Consider the following 27,007-nt stretch of genomic DNA (forward strand, 5'->3'; position numbering starts at 1 on the left):
AGCGGACTATTTAAAATATTCTGAAAGGATTAATTACGTACGAAATATTTTTAACGTAAAAGAATCGGTTCAAATACTCTTTCAGAAGACGAATTTTGACCGTAGACATCGAATAAAGACGCTGAAAATAGGAATGGAGAGGAGGACAGGTTGTAAAAAGCCGAACAATACTGTTTATCTGTTAGAAAACACTAATTTGGTTAAGTTGTCAATCATCACTTATCGTCATACGTATTAATGTTATTAAAACTTTTGTCTTATTGTTGGAATTAAGCTTATGGTACCAAGATTTTTCTGAGTTATTCATTCCTTCGACAAGAACCGTAGTATAGTTGTGACGAAAAATAAATTTAAAACGGTTACAACAGCGTTTATTATGGCGAAAGTTCAAAGGTCGTGTTACGAAGATTTTCTGGCCACTAAAGTGTGAGAAGATATTCGGTATTCTGGTATTTATGACGTCATTTATGATCTTAACAGCTTTGTGGTTGCTTAGGAGTAATTTTTTTTTATAAATCATTTATTCAAAAATACCATAAATGTCTGAAAATTTACACCTACTTGATCACTACAAAGCAGACACTCCCTATCGATTTTTACTAGTCACTTAGATCATAAATCATATTATAAATGCAAGAATATCGTACACATTTTCCACGAAGTTGCTAGCAAATCGCCTTCGTAACTCCACATTCGAACTCTCAATAAAACTTAATTCACAAAAATATATAAATTGAAATATTTTTTAAATACGTCATTTAACTGTATTGAAATACAGTTCTGAAATGTTTGTTTTCTGTAATTAAAATTTTCTTTTATGAATTGATTTTTTAAAAATTTGATTTATCCACAATATTTTAATTAAAATCCATATTTAAAATTGCACAATATTAATATCAAACTTTGAGTTTTTTGAAAACCATTTGGAAATTGTCAATTATAACCGATAGAGAAAATACAGAATAGAAATTAATTACAGTATTTTTATTACACTTGACAGAAAAAAATGTTAGTAAACAACTCTGTAGTATATTTCTTCAAAATTGTCTTTTTAGATTCGTAATTGGATGAAAGTATGTTAAACATAAAATGTTTTAATTCTATTTAAAATTGTAGTCTTTGCAATTGATTTAATAGTTTTGTTCTGAATCATGTTGTTTTACGCACGCGATACGAAAAACTAAAGATAAAAATTGTTTAGTAAAAATAAATAATTAAGATATGATTATTTTCATTTGCGTTATCAAATTTCAGAAAAATTACGATGATCCTAGCAATCCTTTTCGTCTCTAAGGCTACACACTCTAAAGGACTCCTCCGAATTCCGCCTTTCATTTTAATTATGAGGGATAAGATTGCAGCGATAACTAATAAATGTAGACAAAATTAATCAGTGAAAAAATTTTATATTATTATTACAGTGGAGTCGTAAATCGGAATCAATTGGGGACTGGGGTTGTTCAGATTAGTGATTTGTTCCGATTACCGATTATGTACGAAAAAATATATTAACCTGTCCGATGTTCAAATTTTTCTCCGTTGCGTGTCGCTTCGTGTTGAATTTTCGTCGATTTTAAGCCTAACGAAAATTTTTATAATAATAATCAAGGCTATCGTATCATTAAAAATTATTTCTTCATTTTGTACAAACAAAATAAATATATTGAAGAATATAAAAACATAAAAATTATACTTTAGAAGTAAATCTAGTATCAAAAACGTTCGATTCAGCACGACACAGTCCGACTGAAAATCGTTCCGATTACCGGCGATTTCGATTACCGGGGTTCCGATTAACGACTCTCTACTGTATTTAAGGTTTAAATTTTATGATTTTTCTTGTAGATTTATTTTTTGCTCACTTATTTTATCTCTTATGGTTGTACTGTACATAGATTACTGAAATATAACTAATTAAAGACAGAGAAATAAATTTCCGTAAAATAATTTTACTCAATATTTCTTTATGTTCTATTTTATCGCATCCAATTTCTAGATATTTCATTAGGTGTAGCTAGAACATATTGCAAAGAATATGCAGATTTTTGCCTTTTCGTAAGTCACGAGGCAAAGCAGAACTAATAGCATTTCCCAGTCTTTGTAAAATAAGCACAAACACGGGTTTTGGATACAGGGCCGGATTTACATAAGGGCATTTGGGGCCTGTGCCCAGGGCCCCCACAAAACTAAAAAAAAAATTATGTTTAAACATAATTTTTTTTCTATTACCGCGACAGCCTAGTGTGGCCTAATCATGAGGGCAACAGGCAGAGAAAACCAAACCCGGGAAAAAAACCTATGAAACATCGGAAAATTTCGGGAAAAAATTTCACATAGGTATTTTTCAGTTAAATTAAAATAATTAGTTTTACGCTATAAAATATATGTATGTTTACAATAACCTTATTTTTAAATGAAATTTACAACTTCCTAGTTCAAATCTAATTGAAAGTACAGTATTTTGTGTAAACTTTCTAAATCATAAAATTTGCCTACTCTTAAAGGGAGGACCCCCACCGAATTTGTGCCCAGGGCCCCTGGATTGGTAAATCCGGCCCTGTTTGGATAGATAAGTCATCCAAAATCCATCGTTTATGAGAGATAGTGAAGTTGAAGTTGACTGGACTGCGCAGATCTTGATCATTAATGATTTTTATGACAAATGATTTTACTTTTTCCGCTCTGTGGGCACTAATAGAGGCTTATTTGGCAAGCTCGTTATGGGTTCAGCCAGATCCACAATGGGTGAGTGACTGGGCCCGACATATCCGGACGGACCACTTTGACCGCGCGTCTATTCGGCCGTCAAAAGTAAATCGTGATCAATAACAATTTATGTCGTTTTTAAATTCTATATTAGAATTTTTGATGAAAATCGCCAATTAAGTCGGTTGCAAAATTATTGATTATTAAAAACTAATTTTGTCGATATGTTGAAATATCGAATATCAAGACACAACCTTACCGCTAGGTGGATAGGTGTTCACGTGACCAACCAATGTTTTGTAAATGCAACCTTCGGGAGGTTTGAGGAAATAAAACGTTAAATGAAATAGCGATTTTAAAATGGAGGGATTGTCCAGAGAAGAGAAATTTCGAGCTGCCGTTAACGTTATACGCAGTTTACCAAAAAGAGGTAAGCGCTAACTACGATACTGTGTGTATCGATTCTTTGCCAACGTTATTCTTCACTTATATAAACAGATTGTTCCCTTAGGCTATCTTTTCACAATATAAACAAATAATTTCTTCTGTAAAATCTTCGAAATTATTACGTAAAGTAACGTAACTTTTTTATTTATTTGACAACTACAATTGTTACGCGTTAAATTTTATAATAATTTAAAATTATAAGTCACGATTGAATTAAGAAAATTTTTTTTCAAGTGTGTTACCAGTTAGTTTCATCACGAGTGAAGTAAATGTTATATAGAGAAATGCTGGGCAAGAGTTTCCTACTGACAATACTGAGCTTAAGAAAGAGAATTTGAGCATATTTAGTTAATATTAGTATTTTTAAATATTGAATAATAAATATAGGTTAAGCATATTCTCTGTGTTTAGAATTATGTGTTAGAATCTGGTATGTAGGTTACTGACCTTTACAAAAAAATAAAAATATATGAAAGATATTATTATTGAGCCATAAATCATAAGAGCATGAAGTGTAACTATCTCTGCTGGAAGTATCAATCCTGCTTATTTTAGAGCATTCAAAGTGTGAAGATTAAATGAAATTGTACAGGTACTGAAACAGGGAAAAAGCACACAAAAATGCTTAATGTAGCAAATTTATTCGATTTTAATGCTGATGATGATTCGTAATTTTAATTACAGTTGGCGTGTTAAGCAAAAACATTAAAAATCTGTAAGTTTTGTTCACATGAAAGACAAATATCGTAAGTTCTTGTAGAAGAAATATTTAAATCACCAACAAATTCATAGTCTTAAAAGTAGTTTACAAGGTAGACAAGTTCTTATTAATAGATAACATTATCATTATCGTGATTAATGCTAAAAAGTGCCTAAAATTTAATATAAAAATAAAAAGCTATTATTGGTTGAACCACTAAATATGAATCATTTTGTTATTGTCTACCTTAGAAACTAAATTTTAATAAACTTTTAAGTATAGAATCTTCAATGCAAAATACCAGTGTTTATTTCTGTTTTGTAAATTACTGTTAGACTAAAGATCCAACTAGAACTAATATTTCATTTCAGAATTTAACTAAATGTCAGATCTGAATTTTCTTTCTTGAATTAAGTGAAAATCTAGAAAAAATTAACTACAGAAATTTCAAAGAAATTATTTAATTAAGAAAATATAACATCTAAGATCTAAAATATTTATTAACTTATATAAAAGCAATTATTTTATAAACTAGGGATAAGTTTAATTCCCAAATCTGTACAGCAAATGTTGATACTAAATACAAACTCAGTTACAATTAGACTACATTTGGTTATTATCATAAAAAAGAAAAATACTTTAAATAAAATACTTATTCATAAAAGCATCAAATAAACAATATTTTTAAAAGCCGTAATTGTCAAAAAAAGTGTTAGCTTTGTAGACAAGACTACACATACAGTACTGTTATACTTAATAGAAATCTTTATTAAGTTGTCAAAGATAAAATAGACAGTACTAAACTTGACATTGTCATAGCAGACAATAGTGTAAGAACAAAAATTGGAGCTTCCTCTCTCCAACAAATATTATATTAATTAAATATAAATAAGTTATTTGTTGGAATATTTCCAACAAAAGGGAATGTATGTGTTGAATATGGCTGGTGCTGGGAGATGTGTCACTGCATTATATCAAACTGACACCTCTTGAAGTAGGAAGCATAAACATACTTTTGTGACATCACTAATAGTAATCAATTAAATCTGTATGTTACAGAGATGTTTTTAAAAATGCAGTTTATTCCTTGCTTTTTATTGTAAATATGTTTTGCATTGTTTTATAACAAATATTTTTATTGCTGTATTACAGGGATCACCAAACTTTCTTCACAGAGGGCCAGATAACTGAGAGAATGATGAGTGCAGGCCACATAACCATTTTGTTCAATACAGTATACTGAATACACAAAAAAATAAAGAAAGCCAACATATTTATTTACCAATACACAAACACGATGGCTGCATCAAGCTCGTAATCACTTTTCTTAGAAACTTCATTACATGTATGGTACATTACTTACACAAAAAGCGCTCTGATATCCAAAGTCGCAAAACATTGCCAAATTTTTTATTTCACTGATTTATCTAAAAATTATATTACTGTCAGATGCAAAAATCAGATTGGACCTATTTTAGCACTTTTACTTACACTTATTTTAATTTTTTCTACATAGTAAGTTCATCTACAATCTATGATATTTCCATATAAATAATTATATTTTAGCTCATTTGAGGCACAGTGCAGTGGTTTGCTGGATGAACTGATGTTGCGGTCTGTAGTTTGGTGACTCCTGCTGTATTTGCTAAATTGTATTATAAATCTAATATTTATAGTAAGGCATGCGCATTACAATTCACTAAATACAAGGAAACTGTTTTTAACAACTAATTACATTCTGTATTAATCGTTTGGTGATCAGCAAGTGATGTTTTAAGCATTTTACCTCTTCATGTGATCATTTTTTACTTAAATATATAGGGGTTTTATTATGTTTTAGTTATTTTTAGGATATTGGTTGGAGTTTTGAATTGACATACAATTAAATGTGTTTTTGAATGGCTCACTTTTCAAACAAATCAGTTCACAAACAGAATTTTGAACACATAATTACACTGGTTACCATACAATAACTTGGTTGCAAAACAAGCTACTCTGCTACACAGATTTGGCCAACTCCCTATACTTCCTATGTTATAGAAATCTTGATGGCCAACCAATCAACGATAGGACTACTGATTCAGAATGCTTTAGTGGTGCTGAGATTGCCTTGCATCATTAGATGTCATGACACAAATCATCAATGATGTTGCTATTTAAATGTACATTTCAATAAGAATTTGGGAAAGATACTACCACCATTTTTTGATACACACCTCAGTTGAATTTAAATCAAATTAATTAATAAAAACTGCATTAATTGACATTCACATAATATAAATGGCATTCCAGAATTTGTGTTTAAAGATGCTTAAGTCAAATTAAATAGTAAAAATTGATTGATATAATATTATATTGCATTTTTATGCTTGAAATACAGCTAAATAGGTAAAAAAAACTTTATTTTGGGGGTCAGGAATAGCCTACATTAATTATTTTTTACAGGAAAATTTGTTTTGATTATTTTAGAACAACTTTTAGGAACAGATTATGTTTGAAAACTAAGGTTTGACTGTAATTCACTATAATAATTAATAATAATAATAGGCTTTTAGTTAATATTTTCTTGCAAAGCATTTGATTTTCAGGAACAGATCACTAATATTAAGTGGAAGGATTCAAAATAATGTATTGTAGTTGAGACTATTGAAGCGATATAATAAAAATTGAATATACAGTCAAACCTGTTTTTATGCGCTCTTTTATGTGCGATTATTTATTTGTGCGATATCAATATGTAACCATTACAATAGTATATAAATTCTAAAATTTATATTGTCTGAAGGAACATAACGTGATTTGAATGGCATACCAAAACTCACTTTTCTAATCTTGAAATTCTATTACTTTCTTCAATAAAGTAGGAAGAAATATAATAATTTGTAAAACTTTTACCAAAAAAAAATGGTTAACTAGAATCAATGAATCATGCTTTTTGTACTCAGTGAATTTAACTCCAATATGCATTTCAGCCTGTTTGGTTCTTTTCATTTTATATACAATAATAGCAATTCCAGAAAACAGAGCTTATGATGATAATCATTAACACTACAATTAAACTTTAGATGTACAATAATTTTGTTTAGAATTAGAGGTATCCCTCGTATAACATGGTAGTAAAGTTTTGAAAGTGCCAAAGACTGTGACTTTAATGCCATCCTATGAGCAGCAAGAGAACTTGAGAATCCATGTGAAATATGTTTTAGATTACAGTCAAACTGTAAGTCTGAAAGTTCGTAAGTTGAATGTTCATAAGTAGGGGAGCACCTTTATATTAATTTTTTAACTAAATAAATAAAATTTCCTTACTACTATACAGTAAGTAGCTAAAAAGGTATTTGTTGAAAATGCTGAATGTATTATAAATGGTCTGCATTTTATCATAATGTTCATTATTTCAAAGATTGATTGATTGATTGAATTATGAGATTATTATTAGTGATGTAACAAATATTCGGTTACTACCCATATTCGGCCTATTTTTCGCTATTTGGCCGAATACCGAATACTTAAAAACAAGAGTAAGAAATAACAAAAACACAGTAAATGAATAAACACAGTAAATGAATCATTTTGGTAACTTTTATTAATGCTGAACATTAAATTATAATTATTAAAGTTAATAAGAAATAGCATCTAACTCTAATATTAAATTATTTTGTAATTAAATAATATTATAGCCTGATATCTTATGGCATTGATGGTGTGTAGGTTAGAATGTATCGGGCATTACTGTTATTGTTTAGTTAATTATGTTATATTCATATTTGCGTATATTTTTATATTTTTTACGATATTTTAAAATGATTTACAAAACATTTTATTGAAACTTATCATATTTAATGAAAGAATTATTTATCTATTTCCAGAAGATGAGTAACTAATATATAATTTATTTTATATATAAAGCAAAGAATGAGCATTTCTCAGTATATACGAAAGATAACATTTGAAATCATGTTAATTTTAAAAATATTGACAAAAACAATAGCAACAAAATATCACAAAACTTCACAAATAGAAACCTCCCAATAATATATTTGAACTGTTCCACAGCTGGGGAGAAACTAGACCATATATCCCCCCTAAAGTATATCCTTAAGGTACTATTCAGTCTACAAATACGTAGTAAAAACAAAATTTTACAAAACGTTAAAAAGATCGATTGCAGATAAAATAACTTAGAAGTTATAACTTGCATCTAAATACCAACAACTGCCAAATCATATCGGGCTATTTATGGCTATTACATAAATTATAAACCAATTTGGCACTAGAGGTAGATGTTAGGCTCCATCTCATATTAACTTTAATAATTATAATTTAATTAATTAATTAATTAAAATAATTTAGATCTACTGGAAGAAAAAATCGTAGTGACAGTGGGCCAATTAAGAGCAAGGTGTGCGATCCTTGCCATAATGCGGTTTGTGCACCAATTTTCATACTGCGTTAATCAAGCCAAATAGTTTGGCCGAATATTCGGCCGTTTGGCCACACTCCTGGCCGAATATTCAGTATTCGGCTGAGGCCAAATATACTATTCGTTACATCACTAATTATTACTAATATTGAAAATATTTTTACATATATGAAACAGTGGCGTGCCGTCATTGGAAGCGATGGAAGCGCCGATTCCACCTTCCAATGACCTTCCCTTGTATTTTATAAAATATAAATTTTCATATTTTAACATACTTAGCATTAATTAAAATTAATATTTTATTATAACTGCATTATGTATCTTTTACAAATTTCTATACTACATGTGAAAAAAACGATAAGATTGCTATTGTATATTCGAATAATTCGGTGGCGGAAGGAGTGTCGAAACCGGGTCAGTTTCCAATCAGCCAGATTATATACGCATTGGCACATGCGGTTTACAGAGCACCAACCTCACCCGGTTTAGCTGGTAGAAGCAACACACGCGTAAAGCGTCTAATTTTATATCCTGGACCGGTTCTGAGCTGTTAGCCGCCTGCCTGTCAACTTCCAAGCAGCCAGATTATAGGCATTGGTGCATGCGCTTTACAGAGCACCAACCTCACCCGGTTTAGCTGGTAGAAGCAATACACGCATAAAGCTTCTAATTTTATATCCCGGACCGCCTGCCTGCTAGATGTTCGGCCACCCTCGCCTGATTATGTGAATCATGAATAGACTAGATCAATGGCGGACAACCCCCGGCCCGCTGGCCAGCTACGGCTCACGAAAAATTTCTATCCGGCCCGTGAGATCTTTAATAGATTATTAAATTGGAAAAATAACTAATTAATAGTTATTTTTCCAATTCTTTGTAATTTTCGAAAACGATAAGAGAAATAAATGTAGTAATTAACTTTTTATTTATTTATTTCATATTTGCAGACTAAAAAAATTACAAGTCACAAGAAGGCGTCAATTAACTACTACGGTTTGCGGAAAAAAACGTAAAATTTATTCTGGCCCATGTTATAAAAAAGGTTGCCCACTGTAGACTAGATTTATAACTTAACCCAACTGATAGGAATTTACTGGCATGTTTTTATGATAGTTCTGTATAGTTGACAGGAGTTTAAAAAAAATCCATTAAAATATTTGATATATTTATTCTGCGTTTATTCTGCTCTCCCATCTTATATTACTTACGGATTTCAATGTTAAGCCGGTGATATTACGATTTAGTATGTCTCATCTGTAAGGGGATGCAGAAAAACGTGTACAATTATAGTACAGTGTTAAAAAATTAATTGTTACTTTGGCAGCATCATTTACAACCAAATTTAATAAATGAGACGTACAATGGTACAGAAAAAGCTCTAGAATTTATTTTTCTTAAATTTGCGATTTATGTATCGGTTGTCATAAAAATTTCTTTCTACTTCTTTCCCAAGACTACAGATATTCAAGTACAAAGTAACTAGTTTCGACCTATTTCTACTTAAGAAATAGTTAAATAATTAAGCGATTAGGGAATTAGAAACATAAATAAAACCCTGATGAAAGAGCCAAAATTTTACTTAAACAGAAGCTTAACTGAACCAATCTCTTGCCAAGTACAGTGGGGTCTGTTCTCTTCATAATATTAGATGTAATAAAGACAGAAATTTTTCCAGTTCAATGAGAGTGACTGAAAAGTTGTAAATTTTGGAAATTTCCGTGAACACTCGGTCCTAAAACGAATTAGTTAGAAAACAAACGACGGACAGTCTGTTAAGTTTAACATATTTAGATTTTTACAGCTATGGTGAGAAACGTTTAAAATCTACAACAATCCTGTGGCGTCCTTTGAGATATACTAGTGATGCAATAAAAGAGACATTTGACATTGACCGGTATCGGCACCCTCGGGATTTGGCACGCACACACCTACCTGGACCGTCTCTGATTCCATTCATTAGCCACTCATAGGGAGCTACAGTATTTCACTAAGTGGATTGTTTTAAGATTTAAAAAGTAAAGAATATTTTGTTATTTTTATGTACGTTTCTTCACAAAGTTATATTTAATTATAAGTTTCTTTAAAAGTATATTCATACAATTGAAGAATTTTTTGTACTAGGTATGTATATTCATCACACATTTTGTTTTACCAGGTATGTTTTTCTGATAATTTTAATTTTAGCCCTTATATCATGGCTAATGATTCAAAAATTTATTTTAAAAAGTTTTGGCTCAAGACCGTATAATGAAAAAGAAAACATTATTAAAATAGAAAGACCAATGCCTAAATTAAATATAAATACGTCAACAAAAAAAATTTCGACATTTTGACGATAAAATTTATGACGAATGACGTTCTGTATAGTTGACAGGACATCAAAGTAGTTTTGTGTTTTGTATAGTTTCGTAAAAGTGAAGCAATTTGGAAATCAAAGCGGAATAGAATTTAACATTGGTAGACAATATAAAATAAATATTGAAAATTATAACGAGATAATTTCGATTAATAGGTATATCTAAATTAATAGATGTTATATGTTTTTTCTCAAAGCAAGACCTGGCATTTAGAGGGTATAGGGAATTTATTGAATCTAATAACGGAGGTAATTATATTGAACTTTCTTATTTATTAAGTATGTCAGATAATCTATTAAAAATACATTTAAAGAAGTATACGGTTTTTACTGGCTTATCGAACAAACGAATACGAACCGGCCCTGACGCGCAATTAATTGATTGCCCCTGAAAGTTGGCTTCTTACAGAAACACAGCTTCCCTATCATCAAATGTCACGGCACGCCACTGATATGAAAATAGTCCAACAAATTTGTAAAAATTTTTAAGTAAAGTTTGAGTTAAGTTAACAATGAAAATTGATGTAAGTGTTATTCTTAGCAATATCCATATATAAAGAAAACACAGTCAAATCACAGTTTACAAACTTAATTCATTCCTAAAAGTTGTTTAGAAACCAGTCTGTTCTCAAACCAAAACAAATTTAATTATTAATTATTATGCCTTTGTGTCCTTTTTAACTCTATTTAAAATTTATTTTGTATACTAGTACTTTCTATATATTAGCAGGACTTATTATACTGGAAATTATGAATGCAGATATTTAGTCTTACATATCAAAAATAATGTATTTTTATAAAAAAAAAAAAAAAAACAATATAAAATGGATTAATTCATTCTTGACCCCCAAAACAAAACTTTTTCAGCTGTATTTCATCCATAAAAATGCCTAAAAATACAATATAATATTATCTATATATCCATTGTGTATGTATGTATGTATATATATATATATATATTAAATACAAAATATTCTTACACTGAAACTGAAACCATAACTAACACTTTACAAAGTGCTATAGAGAGAATGCTGACTGCCTGCATGAAATATAACTAACGGAATTCTTAAATGCCATTTATATTATGTGAATGTTAATTAATGCAATGTTTATTAATTAATTTTATTTGAATTCAACTATGGCAGATACCAAAAAATGGAAATATTATCTTTCCCATATGCACATTGAAATGTAATTTAAATAGCAATGTCATCGATGATTCATATTGTGACGTGAAGCGATCTCGATGCAACTAACTTCTAAATTAGTAGTCTTGTCAATGAATGTTCAGGCCATTGACTTTCTTTAACATAGGACATGTAGAAAGCAGTGGTGTGCCGTGACATTTGATGACAGGGGGTGCGTTCTTTAATAGTGGTTGTTCCGCATCGCTGCTACTACGGGAGTGCGCTGCTGTTTGTAGGCATTTAGGAACGACGGTGAAAGAAAGATGGTGGCTCCAGCACTATCGATGGTATGGTGATGGAGGAATCTATAATTCTAAAATATGAGCTTTTAAAGGCAAAAAAGGGTCCCAATTGTAAAATTTAACCATAAAATGGATTATTTGTTGAAAGAGCATTCAAAATAGCCACGAAAAAATTAGAATGCTGGCTACCATTCGAAAAAAATTTGAAAAGATACTTACATCACTGCGTGCATTAACTTGCGCTTTCACAACTTCTAAATTTTCATTCATAAAACCGCATAATGGACCCCTAAACGAAACTATCTGAGCCATTTTGGAGGACGCCATTTTGCTTTCCACCATAAACTACTGCTACAAATGGCTGCTTTTGCCGTTCAACGGCGCACACTCCCACCGGAATTTAGGAACGCATTCCACAGGAATTTTTAAACGGATGTCACTCATGCGGAGTAACATGGAGGAATAAAAGAACACACCCAGGGAAGCTGTGTTTCTGTAAGAAGCTGACTTCCAGGGGCAGTCAGTTAATTGCACGTCAGTGATGGTCTAGGGTCCATTCGTATTCATTTGTTCGATAAGCCAGTAAAAACTGTAGACTTCTCTAAATGTATTTTTAATATCACAATTACATTCTGAATCGCTAGCCACGATATAAGGGCTAAAATAAAAAATAAATTATAAAAACTTATTCGGTGAAATAAAATGTGCGGTGGATATACATACCTGGTACAATATATTGTTCAATTGTATTAATATACTTTTAAAGAAAATTATAATTAAATGTAGCTTTGTAAAGAAACGTACATAAAAATAACATAAAATATTCTGTACTTTTTAAATTTTAAAACAATCCACTTAGTCAAATAGCTCGATACGAGTGGCTAATGAATGGAATCAGATGGTCCAGGTAGGTGTGCAGTGTGTGCGTGCCAAATCCCGAGGGTGCCGATACTGGTCAATGTCAAATGACTCTTTTGTCACATCACTAGTATATCTCAAAGGATGCGACAGGGTTGTTGTAGATTTTAAACGTTTCTCACCATAGCTGTAAAAATCTAAATATGTTAAACTTAATACTAAGTAGATTGTCCGTCATTTTTTTTCTAACTAATTCGTTTTAGGACCAGGGTCCACGAAAATTTCCAAAATTTACAACTTTTTGATCACTCTCATTGAACTGGAAAAATTTCTGTCTTTATTATCTAATATTACGAAGAAATCAGTCCCCACTGTACTCGGCTAGGATTGGTTGGGTTAAGCTTTTAAGTAAAATTCTAGCTCTTTCAGCAGGATTTTATTTATTTCCCCAATTCCCTAATCTCTTAATTATTTAATTACTTCTTAAGTAGAAATAAGTTGAAACCGGTTACTTTGTACTTGAATATCTGTAGTCTTGGGAAAACAGTAGAAAGACAAATTTTTATGACAATGGATATATAAATCGTAAATTTAAGGAAAATAAATTCTAGAGCTTTTTTTGTATCTTGTATGTCTCATTCATTAAATTTGGTTGTAAATGATGCTGCCAAAGTAGGCCTAACAGTTAATTTTTTAACATTGTACAAGAATTGTACACATTTTTTCTGCATCCCCTTACAGATGGGACATACTAAATTGTAATATCACTGGTTTAACATTGAAATCTGTAAGTAATATAAGATGGGAGAGCAGAATAAATGCAGAATAAATATATCAAATATTTTAATGGATTTTTTTTAACTCCTGTCAACTATACAGAACTATCATAAAAACATGCCAGTAAACTCCTATCGATTGGATTAAGTTATAAATCTAGTCTACTCATGATTCACATAATCGGGTGAGGGCGGCTGAATATCTAGCAAGCAGGCGGCTAACAGCCCAGAACTGGTCCAGGATATAAAATTGGAAGCGTTATACGTGTGTAGCTTTCACTAGCTAAACTGTGTGAGGTTGGTGCTCTGTAAAGCGCATGCGCCAATGCCTATAATCTGGCTGCTTGGAAGCTGACCCGGTTTTGACATTCCTTCCACCATTAATATTCGAATATACAATAACAATCTTATCATTTTTTTCACATGTAGTATAGAAATTTCTAATAAGATACATAATGCAGTTATAACAAAAAATTAATTTTAATTAATTCAAAGTATGTTAAAATATGAGAATTTATATTTTAGAAAATACAAGGGAAAGTCATTGGAGGGTGGAAGCAGCGTTTCCACCACTTCCAATGACGGCACGCCACTGATAGAAAGTTGACTTCGTGGCCAGCTCTGCTGAGTAGCTTGTTTGGAAACCAAGTTATTGTACAGCAATTGGATCAAAATTTTGTTTGTAAACTGAATTGTTCATAAATGGGCATTTGTTACTCGAGGTTTGACTGTACATTTTGTTTTTATTTGCAATCTATAATAAACAAAATAAAAACAATTCAGTTTATACTTGATGTTGTTCATTAAATCAATATTAGCATGCTTTATATAAATCTGATTTTATTAAGTATTGATAAGAGATAATCTGAAAAAATATAGCACTCTTAAATTACTAAAATAACAGTTGTTTTATTGACTGCATAATTTAAAAATATTATATATATATATAAAGAAAATTTTGGAAAGTTCTATTTGTGATTACCGAGAAAATACATTTTATTTATTAAGTCTTTCAATTATTTCATTGTTATCAATTACATCAATCATTAATACGAACTGATAGTCATAAACTTAGAAAAAAACATTGTCATTGAACCTTATGATAAACAAATAAAATTAAGCCATAATCTAGAGTAAGATATGATATATTCGCAGAGACCAAAATACAATATAGTGTATAATATATAAATTAAAAATGTTAATTAAAAAATGTTTAGAAATATGTATTCCATATAATAAATTTATCATTGTGAATTATTTTCATTGCACTTTCTATATAAGACATTATTAATGTTGGATGATTTTAAGAAACAATTTTGTAATTTCATAAATATAAAAATCTTTTCATATTTACTAAATTATGGAAGTTTATAGCAAATTTTTATATGTTAAAAATTATCCATGTTTGGTTATCCAAATAAAAACAGTGATCTTAATAAAGATGTTTGTATAAATTGTAAACATTTTGTAAATAAGACAGGTTATTTGATGCACATATTACATTATTTTTTTCTTTTAAAATAATTATATTACTGTAATGCTACATTATTAATTTTCTAAGAAGTATATTGTTTGATTTCCATATTAACAATTTTATTATTGTTAATATGGAAAATATGAATAATCAAAAATTACTTATTAAATAGCTACCAATTTAGATATTCTTATTTTACATAATATTTTAATCTTAAAATAACTTTTAAATTATTATAAGTTTAAAAAATTTGCTAAATTTATCAATGAATTAATATAATTAAAAGTCAATTTAAGTGCTATAATAAATCAGCTATTCTGAAAAATTTATCAAAAACAACTTAATATAGATTTACCAGCAATGCAAAAAATAATTTTTTATTCTTAAATGTTTGAGTTTCTGCTGATTCAGTTCAGAAGATAGAAATCAGTGACGTAGCGTAGTGGGGGTGGCAGGGGTGGCCTGCCCCGCGTGGCACTTTTAGAGGGCAGCAAAATTTCACAATAAATAATAATATCTTAATCACATTTATCACAAAAATTTTTACATTATATTGCAAAACATATATAAATGACTTTTTTATTTGTAACCTGTACAATACACAATAATGATGATTGTTCTTGCCGAAAAGTTCTTTAGAATTACTGTGTATTTTAGTCTTTTAAATTGAGATACCTAAATAAGGGGAGGCGAAATTTTCCTATGCCTCAGGCAGCTGACTCCCACACTATGCCACTGATAGAAATTTGTTTGGGTGACATGCTCATGAATATAACAGCAAGTTCTTTAAATTCAAAGTGAGTCAATCATTATTAAATTCTAAAAAATAAGGCTAAAATAAAAGATACACAAATATTGCAAAAGATTCAAAAAGTTCTATGCTTATTAAAAAATGGCTGATGAATAAATAAAGTATACATCTTGAAAACACTATTCATTACATCAAATCAAATTAAATATAATATTTATAAATTGTAGGAATTTTTTTATTCTCTTGTTCAGATACTTTTATAATATGTTATTGACTTTTGAAATTATAGTTGTTTTCTCTAGAGATTTTTCATTACATTGAAAAGGTCAGTTTATTTATTAGAGTCAAATATGATATGTATAGATATGATGACTTGTTTTGGCCAAAAAGTAACTAAAATCCTTTAAAATTCTTTTGGTATATATAAAATATTGATATGAATTCTAAATTTTGGTATTGATGTTTCTAATATATATATATATAACACATTACATTAAAGCTAATAAAAAAAAAATTTAATATCTGTGCAATGTTTTTTCCCCCAGAATTTGTGTTCAAATACCCCCAGAATTGTTTGAGTTGGGAATAGTTTGAATACTGAGATATTACTGTATTTCATTTGTCATTTTTCAAATGATTACTTACCTACAGTTAAAGAAAGTTTAATGTAACATTTACCTAAAAATGTTTAAATAAACTTTAATAAATTCAAAGATTAACCTACAAAGGTCATTCAAAAAGTAATGCATCATAATTTAAGTCTGGTAAATGAAGACTGTGAAGTAGCTCTTCTTTTGAGGAGTTGTACCTGAAAGTTTTTGCTAACATTATGGGAAATTTCAAGCATCGTTGAAAAATGGTGAATGTCAGTGACATATGTTCCAAGTAGTGTGCGGTGATAGAATTCCTTGTTGCTGAAGGGAAAACTGTTGGAAACATTCACAAGCAATTGTGTGATATCTATGGTACTGTAGCTATCAATCGAAGCACCATCAGTGTCGGGCGAAATGTATGAAGTCAATGACAATAGGAATGGCAGATCTCTGCAATTTGGTGCAAAGCAGTCATCCTGCCACAGCTGTCACAGCAACCATGATGCAGCATGTTGATGAAATGATTTAGGAGAAATAATGCATTACAGCCTAACAGCTGGAAGAACACTTGTGCATTAGTGCTGAGAGTATTCACCAAATCATTTGAGAACTTGGGTATGCCAGTGTGTGTTTATGATGGATCCCAAGCAGCCCACAATTGACCAAAAAGCAGGAAGGAAAACCGCTGCATCGGAACTCTTGTGACACTACAAGTCTGATGGTGATGAGTTCTTGGCTCGCATTGTCACTGGAGATGAAATGTGGGTCACCACTTTGAACCTGAAACAAAGCAACAATTGCTGGAATGGCACTATCCATATTCACCACGAGAAAAAAATAGTCATTCCGTCAGCAGGAAAGTTATGATTACTGTGTTTTGAAACATTCACAGTGTCATTTTGATGGATGTCATGCCTAAAGGATTTATTGTTAACTTAGTGACATGTCCCCATGGTGAAAATGCTGAAGAAGCATTATCAATGTGTCCAATATGAGAAGGACTCCTACAACTTGCTTCTTCAGCATAACAACATGAGGCCACACACAAGTCTGAGACTTGTGAGGTGATCATGAAACTGGATTTTAAAGTATTGTTGTATCCACCATACAGTTCTGACTTAGTGCCATAAGACTTTTACCTTTTTTGGTCCTTTGAAAAATGTACTTTGTGGGATAATATTCCAATCAGATGAAGATGATGTCAGTGCTGTGAGGAAGTAATTGCATGTACAGGATCAGGACTGGTACTGAGCTGGCATACATGTCCTCCCTCAACACTGGCATATAGCCAAAGACAAAGATGGAGACTTTGTTGAAAAGTAACATGAATAAAGGCACAAAATAAATTGAAAATTTCAATATTGTAAAATCCATGGGCTAATTTGAGATGCATGCTTACTTGAATAAAAGAAATATCAAATAACAGAATTTGCTGTTAAAAACTGAAATTTTGTGTGGTGGCTTTTCCAAATTCTCACTGTTGTACAGGGGATTTTCCCAATTTTCAAGTTATGTTAGAGTGAAACTATGTTATAGAAATGCCATGTTGTATTAGGGATATATGTATGTAATAAAAACATAAAACTTAATCATTAATGGAAAGTATTGTTATCTGATTAAGACAAAAATACTTTCTAGTACAACATTTACTTAATTTGTAATTTTTACTTATATATTCATGTAATGTAACATCATTGATGTATATGTAAAGTTAAATCTAAATACAGTAAGACCCTGCTTAATGCAGGGATGCATTTCTAGGCCACAAAGCGCTAAGCGAAACAACGTTAAACAAGGTCATTTTAACATAGAGTAAATATGGATAGGTAAACACGCAACCAAAAATAAACAGATTTTACTTTAATTTTAGATTATTTTTATATTAATTTGCATATAAAATATGTTAAATAACACATTAACATATGCACACAGAAATATAAAGTTCGTTTTTTGTAATGAAGGTCCTGGCTCTTCTGAAATTCTTAAGATCACATCAAAATGCTTCATTTTGCTTTTGCACTCCTTTCAAAATCTGAATCATTCACTACAATTTGATCAACAATTTCGGTTATCGTTACCAATCTTTACTAAGGAAACCTGTAGAAAAATTCTTTGGATTCTTTGTTTTCAGAATCTCTATTTTCCAGTTTTACATGAATTCCTTGTTCTGCCAGTTCTTGAAGGTTGTCGTTGGTAAGGCTCTCACCAGAAACCTGCAGTAACGCCTCAATATCCTACTCGTACACATTTCCTAGTCATGCTGTATCGATTAGGTTGGCAATTTGGTCAACCTAATGATACAGCAATAGGCTCTTCTCATTGAGAATTCTTGCATATCTTCAGCCATAACTTCTTCCACACACTGTTCATGCATTTATCAGTTATCCAGAAAGCAGTTTTAGACTAATTAAATAGTGCTCTTTAACTTGTCATTGAAACTTGTATGTCACCTCTGCTCATTAAAAAGTTATAACATAAATGACTTAAAATTTATTTTCAAGGTTGCCAAAAAGTTCCCATCGGTTCTCAATACATGACTTCCTATGTAACTGCATTAACAAAATAAATATATATAGTATTTAGTACTTTGGAACAAAAAAGGTATGGAGGGTTTTTGACTCACCCTGTATAAGATACTACATAACATTTCACTTCTTAAAAATCTTTGCAAATAAAACAGTTTTATAAGAAAATACATTATTTCCTTATAAGACTATTTCATTTGCAATAGCTAGGCAATTCATCATAGTTATTTTTGTATGATAACTCTTATCAGTATTGTCTATCAAGGAAAAAATTTGAAATATTTGATAAACAATAATTATTATAATTATAATGCTAATTTTTCACCGTGGAAATGTGAAAAATTGTTATTGTATTTAATTATAAGTGTAAACTGCCTTTTATAGAAACTTATATCTGGCAGTATTCTTTCTTCTATTTTGTTCTCTGGTGTCAAGTATCTACATAGTTGAAAGAACTGACAAATCTTTTTACTGAAATTGTTTGATTATTTGGCAAATGCGCTTTGGTGACTATTTCTCTTCAGTTCCATAAATTCTATTATAAGTAAAAATATAATTCTTAAAACAATAAATCTTCAAATCAAATTTATAATTATATAATCCATTGGACTCTTCCCATGCACAAATTTGCTGCTTTTGACTACTAACTCTTAAAAGACTACAAGTGGAATTTCTCCATTCTGAGATTAGTTATTGCAGCATTTGCTTATAACTTTTGGAATGATGACACCAACCAACAATTATCAATTTGCATACCCGTATTATTTATATGTTATTATTTCTATATATTCTTTAAATTTTCTTTTATATATTTTTTCTATAATGAATAATTTTAACATTATTTATATCAATATTACACTTATTTTTTGTATGTCGATACTACAGTGAACTACTACATCCAAGTCATATTGCCACCCCCTGGTGTTCTTTTATTCCGACTTCCAACTTTTCTTGTTTTTGTTCCAACTCCAATGCATAGGGATAATCCCATGGATTATGTAATTATAAATTTGGTTTTAAGTTTTATTATTTTACGGCTTATATTTTTATTTTTAATAGAATTTATGGCACTGAAGACGGGGTAGTCACTCAAAATGCATTTGTTGAATAATTAATTAAAATATTTTAGTAGAAAAGTTTGCCAGTTGTTTCATCTATCAAGACACTTGAACACAAGAGATGAAAATAGAAGGAATACTGGAAGATATGAAGTCTTTATAATAGGCAATTTACACTTACATTTAAATACAGTGATCTTGAACCTGGTCCTCTATATAATGAATATAGTGAAAAGTTTGAACAGTTTGAAAAAATAAAAATAATTTAAAAAATACTAAAATTCAATTATATTAAAATTGTCGATTTTCTCTAAAACTAATAATAGTTTATATAATTGCAGGTTCCTTTCAGCCCTCAAATGAATTAATGTTAAAATTTTATTCATATTATAAACAAGCAACAGAAGGCCCTTGTACAACAGCTAAACCAAGTTTTTGGGATATTGTAAATAAAGCAAAATGGTTTGTATAGAAAATTTAATTTCAAATAATAACAAAAGTAAAAAAAATTTTAAAGTTAAATTTAATTTAGGGAAGCCTGGAAAGGACTTGGAAACATGCCAAAAGAAGAAGCTATGGAACGATATGTAGATGAGTTGAAAAAAGTTAATATTTAAACCTTTTACTATCTAAATTTATTATTAATTTTTTCATATAAAAGGATAAAATAATTCAAATAATAATAATGGTAAAACATAATAAACATAGTACTATATTATATGCACTATTTATTAATAATACAAAAGTATTAATGTTTTTATTGAAACCTATGGCAGATTGTGGAAACTATGTCTTACACTGAAAGTGTTGCTGATTTTATGGATATCTTGGGTCCATTTTATGAATTTGTTCCATTGGAAGACAGTGAAGCTAAGCATAATGGTAATGGTAGTCCCGAATCTGATGAAGATAATGATGTTCATATCAAACAGGCTATGGAAAATAGTATTGGTAAGTAATTAATAAAATTTTACCTAATTTTCATTATTTCAAATTTTGCTCCACTATAATTTTTTTAATTCTGAAAATGAGGAGATTAATTGTAAATAGATAAAATTTTTTCCTTCTTTTTGTGACAAATATAATAATTTCTGTTATTGCATCAATGATTAAAATAATGTATAATTCATAGTGATATATTGTCTTGAAAGTATATATTTAAAAATAAATTAATGTAAGATTAATGTGGCCTTGCAATTTATAAAATTATTTGTGATATTGAACTTTAGCAAAGATAGTTTTTTTTTTTTTTAGATTTATCTTTTATAATGTGATGAAATGAGATTATAAATCCATATTTAAAGTATTGTACAGTATTTTGTATTATTAAGATAATCTTAACAATAAAGACAAAAAATTAAACGCTAAGAAAACTTATAGAGTTTATAATTTCATATTATTTATCTAAAACAATAACATTTATTACTATTAAGATAACAATATGTATTTACTAATTATAATCACAAAATCGATTAAATTTTTATACAATAATGATAAAAATATTTATTTTTCGATTTTTATTTATTTTAATGAAAAAATAATATTTAAATGGAAGAAAATTAATGTAATTTAAGAGAATCTTATTTTATACATCATAATATAAATTATTAGTTTTGCATAAATCAGGAGATGAATTTTGTATAAAGTTTTTACAGTGATTGGGGTAATTTTATTTTTTATTGAATAAATAAATATACATAAGATCAAAGTAAAAATTTTATCTATATTAAGAGAAAAAAATATTTGAGATTATATATTTTGAAAGCGATAAACATAGATTATTCATTTTTTAAATTAATTTTGAAAGGCAAAATGGTTAGATTATTCCATATATCAGAAGTCACTTGTTGTTGTTATGTATTTGATTAGACAGGTGTATTTATACTTGCAGCTGTTTTGGTATTTTATAATAAACTGTATTAGTCTTCAAAATTTATTCAAATTAATAAGTATAAATTATATAACAATACTTTGAAGCATACAATATTCAAAATAAACTAATATGTAATTTAATTTCTATAGATTCTTTAGACAGTGTGGCTGTAACAAAGTCTTTGAAAAAGCAGTTAAAAAGTAAGAAATGTAATGGTGATTTGAGAGATGATGGAATTAATAATAGACAGCTGTCAGAAGGTATGTTTGATGTTATATAGAATTCTCTTTGTAAAATAATTTCTGACTTAATTATTTACTCATTAAAATACGTACAAAAATATATTTTAGTATTAATTATTAACTTTCAGTAATACTTGTTTAGTGATTTAATAATTTGATCAGATTTAACGCTAAAAGGAAATAGACGAGTATATTTTATTTCATTTACATTGTTGTTTAAAAATTTATTTGTTCTGCCTACTTCCAATAGAAAATTACTAAATAGCTAATTCATATATACATAAATGTAATGAAATCATGACTGTAAAAGTTAAGTTTTCATATGATAAGTCGTATAACTTTTGTTTGTATATTTGTAGCTTTCAATGCTCTAAAGAGCTCTAACGGTCATAAGGAAAATGGTGCAGATGAAAGTGAAACAGATGAATTCTCTGATACTTATGATCAGATAACAGAAGTAACTAGTTTTTATTTTTTTTTAATTATTTATTAGTACTTTTGAAATTAGATATATAAGATATATTTGATTCATTATCTAAAATAGTTTATTATAATAATTAAATTGAAAATTCTTATTAAATTCGTAATATCTTACTTAAATACAAGATGAAACTTTTTCATATATTTCTAGGAAGAAAATGGAAATGGTATATTAGAAGTAACAAATGGTCAATTAGATTACAATTCCAATAATTTTAAAGATCATACATTGTTAAAAAGTGGTAAAATTGATCATGTAACACAGACACGTGGTGGTGGAGATCAGAGACCTTCATCATCATCAGGTAATAGGGAATCTGGAAGCAGTAATGGAAGACCCTTTAGGAATCGTCAGAATCGAGGTATGATTTAAGTATGAATATAACATATTATGATTTGTAACTAATTCAGACAACACTGTCAGCATTATATATAGCATATATAATGGTTTAATTCAAGGAGTCAAATACTTTTTATTAGTAGGAACTGTAGAGATTGAAAGTATTTCTACAAATAAAAAGTATTTAGCTCCCTGAACTAAGCAGTTTTGGAATACATTCTGTATTTTATCTTATTAAATCTTTTATGATATATTTAAATAAGTAAATATCACAAAAATCTTGATGTGATATCAAAAATTTCAGATATTGGATTACAACCTCATGTTCCATCACCAATGTATCCTAGTACTAATGTAAATCCAGGAGGAAATGGAAATGATGAGGATGGAACCATTGGAGGAAGGCATTCAGTTGATGTTGGAGAGCAGTTGGCTTTAGCAGTCATTAAATTGCAGCATACTATGGATGAGGTTGTGAATAGACTAGATTCTCTTGAAGTCCTTTTGCAAGACAAGCAGCATGATAAAACTAATCAGGTAATAACGTTTTCATGAAATTAATAGTGACTAATTTGTTAAAGAGAAAAAATAGAATTTGAGAATTAAACTTTAATATAATATATATATATATATTCACTATACAAAAGAAACAGGATTTGTTTTCATGAACATTTTCTTGGATACTTTATATACTCTTAGTAAATACAGTTCAAATGGTTTTGTTCAGAAAATGAACAAAGCTAGAAGTACAGTTTTCACTTCAAGAAATAGTAATTCTAAATTGTTAAAGTGGCAAAAGAATTTCTTTTACATATTTAAACTCAGTTTGTTTAGTTGTTGGTGCACTATATACTTGTAGTCAGTATTCAATATTCAACTCCTGGAAAGCATTCTATTGATACAGTTTCAGTATGTTAACATAGACAATGAAGTATCTCAAATTTTATAGATGATTTTTGAATGGAAAACTTATTCCTTTGTGCATTCGTAGGGAAAGAAATTTAGGAAGATAGCAGTTGATTAAGGGAGATTCTTTTGTTTCTTCACACTGACTATTGTTTTGAGTTATTCCAACAACTGCATAATCTTTTCATGAAGATACAAGATTCATGTCATTTTGAACTTTAAACAGGAATAACTCAGTCATTCACTATATACAAAACTGCTTTCTGCTGAATCAAATCTGTTACTTTTGAAACAATTACTTCAATGCGTTTAGTACAATGGTGCCCACCAGTGGTTGAGGGATAAAACTACTGAACACTGGTCATTGGTCATGAGTTTGCACCTAAATAGAGGCCAGTTTCACATAAAAGACCTTCCGGTAGGCATTTCTCCCCCCTTCAATTACAGCAATACGACACATGGGTGACGTCACCCATGTGTTGTGTTGCTGTAATCGAATAAAACTAGTACAGTGATGCACCCAGAGAGGGGCCAAGGGCCTATCATTCTTTAAAGAAAAAGGGGGGAAATATAAAATTTGTCAAATTCTTTTCCTTATTAAAATTCATTGTTTTATTTATATTGTGTTGTGTCTTATATCTCTATGCTACTTATGAATTAGTGGTCACATGAGTGGGAATTTTATTGAATTCACATTATAAATTGTTTTATGCACTTTTAGATTAATTTATAGAATGTTTAACAATGGATTTTTTTTCAAATTATACATAAACAGCACAATATGTATAGTTCATTGAAGTTTAGAATTTTCAACCACCAAACGTACATTTGGAAGTTCACATAATCAGTCATGTGGAAATAGGGTGGTTTAGAGCTTTGTAAGAAGTGATCTACAACTCAGAATTTGCCTCAGTTAATTACCTTAGTAAACAGAAAGTTTTGGTTTTGATTTCATTTTAGTTTTATTAAAGGGATACAATATTAACTGCCATTTTCCTCCAAAGTTTTTGTAAAAAATGCTTCTTATTCTTTTAATTCTTTTTTACAAGATACAAACAGCCACTCTGATTGTGTATTACTACATGTAGTACCTAAATTTATAGGGTACTCACCATCAAAAGTGAAAAATACTTTTATGCTTTTGACAAACCTTATTAATTAAGAAAGTACTTAATAGACGTATAACTGCTATCAAAATATATGCAGATTATAACAAACTTTTAAATAAAAATGTGCTGTATATGTTTGAAATTATCAATTAAATCTTTGAAATGAGAGAGGAATAATGGTAGAACTTCTAGTTTGCTGGAGTGTATGATTGGAATAACATAGATCACATGCTGCAGATGAAACTTTATACCATCTATATATATATAGAGAGAGAGATGAAAATGTATTTAGTTAGTTCAATGTGTACTCTTTATACATTTATTGAACTAGCAATTAGAATACAGGTATACCTCGCCTTATGTTGGTAATTGGTTCCAGGAGAGGCGACGTAAGTTGAATTTACTTGTGTAGTTACAATGTAAGTCAAAAACAGTGGAAAACGCCAATAATGAGCACTTAAAGACCGCTAAATAAGACGACAACACAGAAACACAGATGTTTTCATGTTTCGTTCTCTGGGATTTATGATGATTATATTAACATTTACTGTAAATGTACATATTTTAATACGATTTTATGTGCTTTTAACTCTTTTCTAGTGATATTACGACTTCAATATTTGTGGCAGACAGATGTAAAGTCGAATAAAATGACTTAAACTTGATTTTTATTTTTCCATATACTTTTTTGACAAACGACGTATAATCGAGAACAACGTAATTTGAAACGACAGAACTCGAGATATACTTGTACATACATAGAAAATAGATATAGATATGAAACACATACTACACATATTTATGTATTAAACAATAACTTAATAGAGAATACAATTTACATAAAATTAAAATTTTTAACATGGATACTGTATTTAAACCATATAAAACTTTTTTAGACATTCTATAAATTAAAACTTAAATTATCTTTTCACTATTATACTGAAAATATAATTGTATTTTATTATGTATAAAATATAAAATAAACTTTATATTATTTTAGGAATCATCTGATAAAAGGTTATTATGGTCTTTATTTGGTCTTTCTCCTAGTGCTGCAATGTTCATTGTTCTGTGGCCATTTGTTGCACATTGGATAATTAACATCATGAGAAGAAAAAGACAAAGATAGTGTATATAACTCAATTGTTTTTACACTTATTCATTCCACAAACTAGTTTTATAAGAAAAAAAAAAGATCTGTATCTATACAGATATACAATGTAACTCAGTGTTGTTTGGTATTGTGATATTTGTTGATTGACTGAATTATGTATATAAAGTATTATATTATTTATGTAAACTTTGTGTTTATATAAAATTCTATATAATTATTACTGTTTATACATCAAAAATTAAATATTTCACAAATATTTAAAATGTGAGATTATTAAAAATATTTAATATGTATTAGGGTTGTAAAGTACATAATGTAAGAAATTATATTATCTAGTTATTAAGTTCTGAATTTGATTTAATCAAATATACTCTTAATTTCATTTTATTTTTTATTGGTTGTATCCAACTATGCATTTGAAACTAATTTTTAGAAATTTTTTGAAAAATAAGAATCATGCATTAAATATTATTTACACACAAAAATTATTTTAGTTTTTCAGTAGATCATTGCAATTTCCTATAAAAAATATAGAATAAATTCTCACATGATCAAAACTTTGCAATACAATAGAAATCTTTGTATATTAGAATCTCTATTAACTATAAATATGAGAATTGTTAAATTCAGCTGACTTAATACATAATTTATTAGAAATTGTATAAGAAATTTAATCCCTTGAAGGAAATCCTACTTTGTCAAAAATTCAATAATTAAAAGGAAATTTTTTGTATTAAAATTGTATTATTTAACACAATGAGAAACTTATAGTAAATATATTCATAGTATTATAATATTATGCTTAAATAAAATTGTTGATTTCTGAAATTATATTGTCATGTTTTCA

The 27,007-nt window shown here is 29.0% G+C and overlaps 1 protein-coding gene across 1 annotated transcript; it reads left to right on the forward strand.

Moving 5' to 3' along the window:
• Positions 1–2,999: 2,999 nt before the first annotated feature.
• Positions 3,000–26,988, forward strand: LOC136976149 (acyl-CoA-binding domain-containing protein 5-like). Its single transcript, XM_067271358.1, has 9 exons — positions 3,000–3,136; positions 20,438–20,558; positions 20,629–20,701; positions 20,873–21,047; positions 22,119–22,229; positions 22,571–22,668; positions 22,843–23,053; positions 23,336–23,568; positions 26,047–26,988. The coding sequence occupies exons 1-9, from the start codon at positions 3,067–3,069 to the stop codon at positions 26,173–26,175; spliced, it is 1,221 nt and encodes a 406-aa protein (XP_067127459.1). The 5' UTR covers positions 3,000–3,066; the 3' UTR covers positions 26,176–26,988.
• The last annotated feature ends 19 nt before the right edge of the window (positions 26,989–27,007 follow it).

The sequence above is a fragment of the Centruroides vittatus genome, unplaced genomic scaffold (assembly GCF_030686945.1).
Source record: "Centruroides vittatus isolate TY-2023 unplaced genomic scaffold, ASM3068694v2 contig_397, whole genome shotgun sequence".
NCBI classification, from domain to species: Eukaryota; Metazoa; Arthropoda; class Arachnida; order Scorpiones; family Buthidae; genus Centruroides; species Centruroides vittatus.

Coding starts and splice junctions, on each gene's coding strand:
- LOC136976149 (XM_067271358.1), top strand. CDS start 3,067: ATGGAGGGATTGTCCAGAGAAGAGAAATTTCGAGCTGCCGTTAACGTT. Junction 3,137..20,437: donor ACGCAGTTTACCAAAAAGAG/GTAAGCGCTAAC, acceptor ATATAATTGCAG/GTTCCTTTCAGCCCTCAAAT. Junction 21,048..22,118: donor GGCTATGGAAAATAGTATTG/GTAAGTAATTAA, acceptor TAATTTCTATAG/ATTCTTTAGACAGTGTGGCT.